The 10,210-nt window shown below is 43.1% G+C and overlaps 1 protein-coding gene across 5 annotated transcripts in view; it reads right to left on the bottom strand.

Moving 5' to 3' along the window:
* Positions 1–568: 568 nt before the first annotated feature.
* The window catches only part of TEAD4 (TEA domain transcription factor 4), a 59,460-nt gene continuing 49,818 nt past the window's right edge, over positions 569–10,210 (bottom strand). For 4 of the 5 annotated variants that reach the window (XM_075163964.1, XM_075163955.1, XM_075163979.1 and 1 more), the window contains 3 exons: positions 5,144–5,284; positions 3,540–3,692; positions 569–801 (listed from right to left, as the gene is read on the bottom strand). In XM_075163964.1, the coding sequence (XP_075020065.1) occupies positions 688–801; positions 3,540–3,692; positions 5,144–5,284 (408 nt within the window). In that variant the 3' untranslated portion in view covers positions 569–687. The remainder of the gene's footprint in view (positions 802–3,539; positions 3,693–5,143; positions 5,285–10,210) is intronic. The other variant, XM_075163988.1, reaches the window with a different exon arrangement.

Raw genomic sequence — 10,210 nt, 5'->3', positions numbered from 1 at the left:
TCATTTAAAAGGCAAAAGAAAGGTTGGTCTCTCACTATCATGCACAGAAGAGAGGGAAACAGTATCCAGTCTCTAACAGGAGGAAAGTTGAAGGAGCCTGTGACTGCACACCTGCTAGGGTGGACAGCTAGACAGGCAGATATGTAGGTTATATGTGCAATCTCTATACACATGCATGTGCCCACACTTGTCTAACTGACATCTATATAAATGTATGGTAAGCATGTCTGTGCATGTGTTGACCTACAAATGAATGTATATGAGTGCACACACTCAGACCAGATGTAGCATGAACGTTTTCAACCTGTTCATATGCGGTCAAACTTGTGGAAGCTGCTGCCATTGCCCTACCTGTATGCTCAGGTGCATACCACTCCTTTTACATGTATGATCACATCCTGTGTGTGCACTGTGGGAAATACATTCCAGAGATGCTGTTTGTGGTGAAACCCTTAAGCAGTTATTTGCCTGTTTCCATTTGACTCCAAGTCTTTTCCCCATTTGCACAAACCTGGAGATACAAACTTATTTGACCTTGTCAATCAAAAAACAGCTCAGAGGTGCTTTTCTGAAAATACACAATATCTGCAGTTTATTTTTCAGTTTGGTATGAGGGGGCAGGGGTTGTTCAAGCACGGGCTTTTCTCTTAGACATGCATCCCATGGACGACTCAGGGCAGAGAGTTCCTAGTCCTTCACCAGCCGGTAGATGTGATGCTGGGCACCGTGGTCACTAGTTGACACCTCAAAAACATATGCTATGCACAGCAAGGTCTCCTGTGTGTCCCTGTTTGTCACAACCTAGACAGAAAAGGAGAAGAAGCTGAGATGGCAACTGCTGTTTCTCTGCTTACATATTGCAATACATTTAATATAGAGCAAAAAGTCAGTAATAGGCAAGAACAGAGAAGCACAGGAATGACACACAGCTCGGCCATCCCAACCCCTACGTGTCTATGTGCCCACACACCCAAGCAAAGCACTTTCACAGCATCAGGACTACAATTCAGTGAAGAGACAGGGAGGTGAGCAGAGTCCACTCTGGAGAAAAGAAAGCTGTGACCAAGCAGTGACCACATAAGTGGAAGCAGATCCACTAGGTCCTCTACTCCCCACACCCTGGTGTTGCAGATTTCAGCAGAGAGATGGTGTTTCACAGAAAATCTCTTTTTGCTCTGTTTGTTGGGTATAGAGAGGCCACCTCTTGTGGCATATCCACTCCTGCTCACCTATGTGTGGATATATCACAGCCATAAACAGTTCTTTCCCTCCATCTGCTTCTGCTTGTCAGTGGTAGACATAGACCATGAGGATTATAGAGTATAGCTCATTTTACAGGAGACTTACAGGTTTGACTCCATTATGCTTCCCATTCCATACACTGTAGATGTCAGGAGAAGGATGGCTGCTACACTCATGCATTCTTACAGAAGCTCCTTTTTTTCCCTTTCTTTTTCTATGGTCCCTCTTAGCTTGTCTGCCATGTGACTCAGTGTCAGCAGCATGGTGATGGAACAGTGTTGTCCCAGTTTCAGAAGCATGCACTGCCTACACTCAATGGCAGGGACAAGCGAAATGTTGCACCCAGAGCTCCTAGCTCAGCTTCCCTCTCTATCACTGCACAACTTTGCACATTCTTGTCATCTGAGTTTGTGCCATAGCTAAAGCTTCAAGCAGTTCTCTCCTGCTGGAGGAGATACATTTTTATCAGCAGTAGCACCAACTCAACTGCAGAAGAAAAACATACCAGCTGGAGGCTTGAACTGTACCAAAGCCCAACCGTTCTTGTGAAAATAGAAAGAAAATAGCTGTTTTCAAACTTCCTTATTGATTTTAGCAGCCTGATTTTGGTCTATTCTGTTTGCTTTTCTTACTTCATGATTGGGTTTGCAGCTGAACTAACCCTTCCCCTTTCTTCTGCAGGCCATTGTGAGTTATACACATCTAGGTGTGGTAAGGCACCAGAGCCTTTTCTGAAAAACGGGCTCTGAAATCTTGGAGGGCTAGACCCAGAGCAATGCACAAAGCATTGCACAAGATAAATCATGCTTGTGAGATTAGGGGTATCTAAGGTCATGAAAGGGTCTAGAAAAAACATAATTAGACTTGCCTCAGAAGTTGGTAGTGGGGACTGAGGACTAGCAGCATGCCTTGCATTAAGCATGACCATTTTTCAGCTCCCCAGTGGAGAGTGGGAGGTGGAAAATGCTCAGTTTGCTGCTCAGGGAGCAGGACTGCAAGGCAATATATAAAAGGCTGTGCCAGCACCCACATGAGATGCTTCTCTGTGACAGGAGGTAAGAGAAGGACATGAGATTACTCAAAACATAGAGCCCTAGAGGAATTACAACTATATGACAACTTTGTTCATAAAATTTATAGCAAGCGCTGGCCTGACTGAGAAATGAAACATGCAGAAAGCAGTTACAGTGTTCCTCAGTATGGATTACAGCACACAGGCCTTCCATCTCTTTGTCCCTGCCCCCTTCATGCTTTGCTCATCTAAAAAAGCTCTTAACACTTATAGTCCTCTTTTCTTCCAGATGCTAAAAATCTTAGTACAAGCATGAAAGAGTAAAGCCTCCTAAAGCCCTGTGAAGAATATTAACCTTGTGTGAGGTTAATAATGTGAGGACATTATTAACCTTGTTTTATAGCTGAGGTACCTGAGCCACAGAGCAGTGAAATGAGTTGCCTGAAGTCCCACAAGATCTCCAGAGGATGGAATGAAGACCACTTGGATTTCCATTCTTTCATACAGCCTCTAGCATCTCTTCTACCTACCCAACCTCAGGTTCTCTGGGTGAAGATCTGTGACGCGTCTTGTAGAGGCGAGCACAGAACTCAGTCCATTAGGAAAATCCACCTTTTAAGCTGTCTTTGCCCTCTTCCCAAATTTAGGCTGCATCCGAGCCTGGAAAGGCTCCTGGTATAACATAGACACTAATGCAAATCTAGTCGCTGTAGCCATGTAGTACTGTCCTACCTAGAGGTTGCAGTGATTCATGAAGGTGTCCCAGAGCTTCCTCCAACATGCCCCTTCCTTTACGTGCCTCCATATTCTTTCCAGGTTCAGGATGGTCCTGAGGAAACAACTTTTTTTTTTTCTTCCTACCTGGTCAGTGAAGAACTCTGCCCATGACAAAATTATATAGGCACTTAACAGTGCTCTTGGTTTTTTTTTACCTTGCAAAAAGAGCCAGGGCACAGAAAGGACCTCAACATTCATTCAAAAGTGGAATGAGCATTTCCTTCACTGACTTTTGCATCTTTCTCCTTCCTTTCTTTCTGCCTCATGAGTTCTCCCTTTATCTTTCTTTTTTTTCCTCTCTTACTCAGGTCTCTCAAATTCTTCTGCTGCTTCTCTGCATGAGTTATTATCTCTAGAGCTCCGTAAATGGTCTTGAGGTGCGATACACGTGAGAGATACTAAGTTCAATTAGAACTGTAAAAGGAAATCTGCTTTGACTCACAACAGTGAACTCCTGCATGGGGCTTACATGTTTCCAAGCTCCAACAAAAACAGTTGAAAGTCCCACCTGTAAGATAGTAAAGTTCTCCAGCACACTGTTCATCATATACTTCTCAGGAAGGTGCTTGAGTTTATGAATGAAGTTTATCATGTATTCGCAGAGAGGGGAACGGTGAATGCGATAGGAATAGTGTCCATTTTCATAGCGTGCATACTCTGTCTGCAATGTAAAACACAAAAGGGGCATATGGGCCTAATGTTATCACATCAGTAGCATTAATCACATAAAGAGACTCAGAACAGAAAAATTACGGTGGCTTTTTTAAGTGATTTTACTAACAGTAATGAGCTGATTGATCATTCCTCTACAGTGCTTCGCACCAAGGTCAGTCTCCTTGAGCCCTCTAATTTCTTCGGACTGATCTCTTTTTTCTTTAGAACAGTGGGTTCCAGTTTAAGAGCAGCAAATTGCCAAGGAGCTGTGAAAGGTAACTAAGAGGAGCAGACAATTGTCAGCTATACTATGGTCTGCAGCTCTACTGGAAAAATATTAGGTGTGGATAAACTGAAAAAGTTTAAAACTACTGTTTTAGCAAGACCAGGAAGGTCCTAGTAATGATGGTAATCATACGCTCAGGATGCTTCACAGCTGGAAAGGACTACAGCCTTCTGGTACCTGTGAGGGAGAACATAGTATCTCTGCTCCCCCTTAGGAGAGGGTCTGGCCAATGTTACACAGAGGGATTTTTTCACATTCACATCTTAGCTCCTGTATATTTCAGTTTCCTTTGAACAGAAGCTGAGGTTGGATTCTATCATTTCACAGCATACCCTTAAATGCCCATTAACTCCTTTCACCCCAAGAGCTTGGTCTCCTTTCCCGTGCACTATGACACCTTTCTTTGGCCCACCTACCCCATCATGCAAATACATAACCAGACTTTAGGCATGTCTATCATATGACTGGAAACGGGTCTCGGGAAGGATGTAGCTTGAACTGACTGCTGACAGGAGAACACCTGGTGTTCTGCACACAGCCACTCCTCCTGCATCTAAAGGCTCCTTGAGAAAGACAGCAGCAGGAAGCAGGTCAGAGCAGCTCTCTTAGCAGCTGAATGTGGCATCAGAAAGATTTTCTTCAATGCCAGATATATGCATAATTATGCAGCTCCACTGTTGCTCAAGCTGTAAGTGTACAAACACTAAGATAAGCCTCATAAAATCATAAGACTATAGCCTGTAAATTATTACAGTCTATTAATGGCTATAGTCTGTAAATGATCTGTTTAAAAACACTGATAAAAGTGAGGTGTTGCCTATTTGTTTTCACCTTTCTGGATTATAAAACAAGGCTCCAGGTTTCCTAGCTTTTCTTTGCTCCCCAAAGAATTACCAGAGCTGAGTCTTACATATTCACATGTCTTCATAAACTGAGATTTAAGGAAAAAATAGCAAACATTACCAGACCTTCAATAAAGTCCTGAGAAAAGGCCATGTTGCAGGCTGGAGCAATCTTACACCTGCGTGTCTCAGAAATAACAATCTATGGCATTCAACTCCCTGACAACAAGCACAGGATATATTTTGCCTTGAGATATAGGCAGGATGCAAATACTCGAAGTGACAAAACAGCAGCCAGAGAGAACTTTGCACCAGGTGTCTGCTCCCTACCTCCACTTTCTCCACCACCTGCTTTCCAAAGGAACACACTTTCGTGGAACAGGTAATGACCATGTTTTCTGGGCTCTCATATTGGCTGGAAACGCCATAGAAAGATCTGGATTCATCTTCAATATTGGTGTTCAAATCAGCCTGTCAAAAAAATAAGGCAAGAAAAATAGATGGTTATCAATAGATGGTTGTGGCGTTTTTTTCACCGTTACGTAAAGGGGTCTTGTGTAGCCAAGACTGTAAGGTATTGGAGTGTCCAAAGCTCCTTAAGCAGATCAATGTGCATCAAGCAAGCAGGGGAAATCTGAAGAGTTTGCACTAAAATCCAGTTCCCACTTCAGAAAATGGTGGTGGGGATTTGCATACACATTGGGGAAATCTGGTGGAATATCCTCTTAACATTAAAAACATATGACACAGCCCCTTCCTGAGCTGATATTTACCATACTGAACAGCGCCAGGACAGCATGGAGGTACTCACAAAGCATGTGGAGAGCAGACAGGAGGGCACTGTAGAGACAGAGCAGTCCAACAGGCAGGCTAGACTGGCTGCCTCACTAAGCAGGACAAGTAAGGGTACAGCAACTGTAATAAAGCTTTTCCACCCTGGATATGCTGGTAAGGGGAAAGAGACAGAGCAGACAGAAGGAATGTGTGAATACACACACACACGAGGCTCAGGTACTATGATATGAAGAATGTAAGTAGACAGGATGCAACATAAGGGATGTAGGTTGCTGATGGATCCAGCCCAGTTCCACCTGAATACAAATCCATCTCCATTAGCAGCCGCAGTTTTCAAATGACGCCTGATGCTGGGACCTCACTCCTAAAAATCCTGGTTGTCTGAAGCTTCCACCAGGGGTCATTCAAACCACACTTACGAAAAGATGGGGCGGTTCCCTTAAGCTCTGAAAACACAAAGGGTGTGTGGGAATGCCCAGCTTGGCTTCCTGCCTTTCAAAACTAAAAGGGTAGAGCTTCACCGTACTCCACAAGCCCAGGTGCTAGCTTACATCAGCAGAAAAGCAATGATCAGTTCCCATAGGCTACTTCAGACTATTCTATTCTTCCTGCTGATCTGAGGGAAACAGTAAACTGAAGAAAGCGTATTCCTGCTACAGGGGATACCGTGTGAATACTGCATTAGATGCCATTCTAGCATGGTTTTCTTAGCTGATGTCAGTGAGGGTTTTTTATTCAAGATCTAGAGCAGGGCTTAGGACAAGCAATGCTAGCCTTGGAACCGGACCACCTCAATAATGAATCCCCTTTTCTTTGCCATACCAAATACCTGTCTCTTCTCTGCCATGAGATAATACTGTTAGCTTATTACTCTTAAGTAGCAATTTCACAAGAGGTTTAAGTCAATCTAGAAAGTGCCAGTCCAGCCTTCTCTGCATCTGTAGCCACACAAGATTGCTGCTGCCTTTGTGCCACCGTTAGCAATTGTACGACTCTGTGGTTAGCCAGATGAGAGAGCCGATCCCAGCCAAAACAAATTTTGTTGTGGTTTTGGTGGGTTAGTTTTCAGTCAGACAAGAAAGCTCACTTGGATTCCCACAAAGCTGCAGGGGCTGGAAGAGGTGAGAACACACACGAAAGCTGAGGGCACAAAGACTGCCTGTTTCGATAGCAACACATACTCAGGTTGGCTTGAGCCTCTTGGGAAACTGCACCTCAGAGTTGTAGTTTGATAACACCAGGCTGGTCCTGACACCAAGAGAGGGCAGTCTCACTGTCCCAGAGCAGTTTGTTCCTCCCCATTCCTCCTGCACTGACACAAATGTTTCTGTAGTTGTACTACAAGACCCACTGAGGAATCGCTCAGCTACTTCTCAGTGGGATCAGTTCCCGGACCTGATTCAGAAGCACTTGTGTGTATTCAGACGAAGAACATGTGTTGGGAAGATGGGCAGCAGCAGGGAAAGCAGAAGGCAGGGCTGCTTCTTGCGGTGAATGCTGGGTTTGAGTAACTACCTAGCAGTAACTAGTAACCTGCTAGAAGCCACACTTTGTTGTTATTCCTTTCAAGTTAAAAGTTTTGCCCCTAGACAGTCAGGCTGGGCCATCTGTGTACGACAACATTCACCAGCAGTTCCCATCACACAGAGTTATTGTCACAGAAGAATTCATCATTTTGCCAATAGTGATGCCAAAAGCACTAGCTGAAAAAGCAGCCATGTAATAATGTGCAGTATTTCCATTCCGTCCAATTCCCATGGCTGTTAAATTGTCACTTCAGGTGTGTGAAAGAGGTGGTAAAGGAAATAAACCATCTCCCCATTTATTTCAGAAAATCCAGTTCCATTTTCCACTTAGCACAACACTGGGGCATTGCTGCCACTGTGCCATTGTGCACACGTATTTCCACCTAGAGGAAAACTACCATCTGCATTAGATAAATGATGCCACAGAAGATCCAAGCAAACAAACCAATAAAATACAATTACCATGATTTTTTTTTTTAAAAGTACAAACTCAGAAGCAAGTGAAAGATTTAAGATAGGTTTTTCATGAAGTATAGCGGACAATGTATCTCCTAGGGTATCTCCTAGACTAGCAGTTGTAGCATTCAGATAATTCTAGTGGGACAGAATGCTCCAATGTTCGCATCAACACTGGCAGCATTAGGGATGGACATACAGCTTTCACTCTGCTCACTCTGCTCTTAATGGAGAGAATAACAGCACAGTATTTAAATACATGATCACAAATCACTCTTCAAAATGACTGTGTTGTTTCCCACGGTTTCTACAAAAATCCTTAACAGTTGTACCATCTTCACCACAGATTATGGATGAAAGAAAGTCGATTTGTCAGAATGGCTTGCCTTTTTCTCTATGACTCCCCCTTTTAAGTAGAATCCCTCCCTCTGAAGTAATGACAGATCTTCAACCCTTGTGAATACACTTGACCCTACACACGTAGTACATTCATACCAGTTTACATCAGCTGTGCACTCATCCCTTTATGTTCTCCTAAATTTGTCAACTCCTGCATACTATCTATTCAAGAGCATCCTCTGATTTATCAAGAGATAGTCGTACAAAGCTGGCAACTATTTTATTCTCATGTTTCTCCTCAGAAGATAGCTTCACAAAACGATTTATCCAGCTGAATGGGTTCCTGACTTCTCTTAACAACTTATCCCTTTTTGCCCCCATAGTTTTCTGCCTCCTCACCGAGCCGAAAAGAGATTTGGGCACACATGTTAAAATATATCAGTAAAACAATTTGGATTTAAAACTTTTTAAAAATCATTTTACATCATTCACATTTGCACCAATGAGGTAGTGACAACTTTTGCACAAGAGCTGGAAACAAGTGGAGGAAGATTGGAAGCTTTTACATTGTCATGACCACCTAAATGACTGTAATGCAGGGTTATGCTCCGATGGTTTGTCTACACTGGAGTAGCGTATGTGGGCAAATCCAGGGTAGCTTTAACCTGGTAGCACAAGTATTAACAGGAACAAGGCACAGGCATTACAGACTTAATCATAATTCAGGTTGCCAAGTAAATTATTATGGTCATGCTGAAGTCCTTGCTATCAAATTTTCCCCACTATAGTTATGCAGCTACTTTGTTTGCATCACAAATGTACATGTATTAGAAAGTAGCAGTGTTACTCTATTCTGGTTTAGGTTTTTACTGAGTTACTGTAATACTCATTTACTTGTCAATGCAACTGACGGTATTGTTTATTTGACCCATACTCCAGCTGTCTGAATAAAGATTAATTCCTTCCTTTCTCTAAAGAGGAACTAGACTAGGAGTCCTTCACAATGTTGTTCAGCTATTTCCCTTGGGGGTAATAAACACAATGTATGGACCCAATTCCGCTTTTCCAAAGAAATTGTCCCACTGAGTCAAAAGAACAAAGGGTCAAGGCTACAGAAGCTTGGTTGGACCACTGCTACATAAACATAGTGGAGGCTCTCACTGCAGAACCAGACAAACATTTTCAGGGACTCACTAGTAAAGTTAAGGTTACATTCCCCTAAACTCTTAATGGCAAATTAAGTGCAGTCAATATGAGGGAAAGCAGAAAGGTGCTAGTTCTACTTAATGAGAAAAGCTTCACTAGGCCTAAGAAGCCACTCTAGGTGCCTCCACAATTTGGCAAGTCTCCCATCAAAACGCCAGACTGTAGCATTTCACAGCTAGTTAACATCTAATTAATCAACCTTAAACTATTTGGCCGTAGGCAAAATCATGGTAATACTATTTGAATTCAGCAGTACATAACATTACGTACAATCAGGTTCCTGGAAACCGTGTTGCAGTGAAGCAGCGGGGTCATGTTGGAACTCCCTGACGTTTACGCTACACCTTTAATTCTAAAGCACGTCCCATATTATGGGCTAGGACTGTCAGACATGTCTTAGGGTGGTCAGTCAACAAGAGTTGTGCACCCATCTCCTTCTGTCACCTCTGAAAATATCAGCCCATAAACACGGGATTTCAGCGACTCCAGGGAATGACAGTAGCAGCTAGCTGAGGGCTCCAGATCATGTTTGTAGAATGGAGCTGCAGCACCTCAGACAGACACGGCTAGCCTTACAGTTACAGCTTATTTACTTACTTACTTACAGCTGCCGGTTCTCACCCTCTTGTGAAAGTTACTGCCCCCCTACCAGAGATTACTTAGCACACATATATCTGCTCTTGAATTATTTGCAACCTGGTTTATTCATGTAAACTGAAAATGGCAATGATGTACACGAATACGAGACCAAAGAACTGCTCAGGAGTGGAACTCCAATCTGTTAGCTTTTCCTGCTATGGAGATGATTATCTCCTGAAGGCAGACAAGGCAGAAAATTGAGGAAAAACACTATTATCTGCCATAGCCAAATTAACTTCTAAATGTCAACTGGACACTGAGGTAAATCACTAATGGATGCAGTTAAACTTCCCAGGATTGCACCAGGACAAAATCATACTGCACATCATGAGGTCTCTAATGGCCAAAAGAGCTACTGCTTTTAACTTAACATCTAAAAATGCCTTCATGCCTAGATTCCTATTAGCTCCTCACAACCCCTAGGCCATCAGGACCA

Source organism: Calonectris borealis, chromosome 1 (assembly GCF_964195595.1).
Source record: "Calonectris borealis chromosome 1, bCalBor7.hap1.2, whole genome shotgun sequence".
NCBI classification, from domain to species: Eukaryota; Metazoa; Chordata; class Aves; order Procellariiformes; family Procellariidae; genus Calonectris; species Calonectris borealis.
Note: the sequence above shows the minus strand (reverse complement) of the source record. Positions and strands in the feature narration are given on the sequence as shown.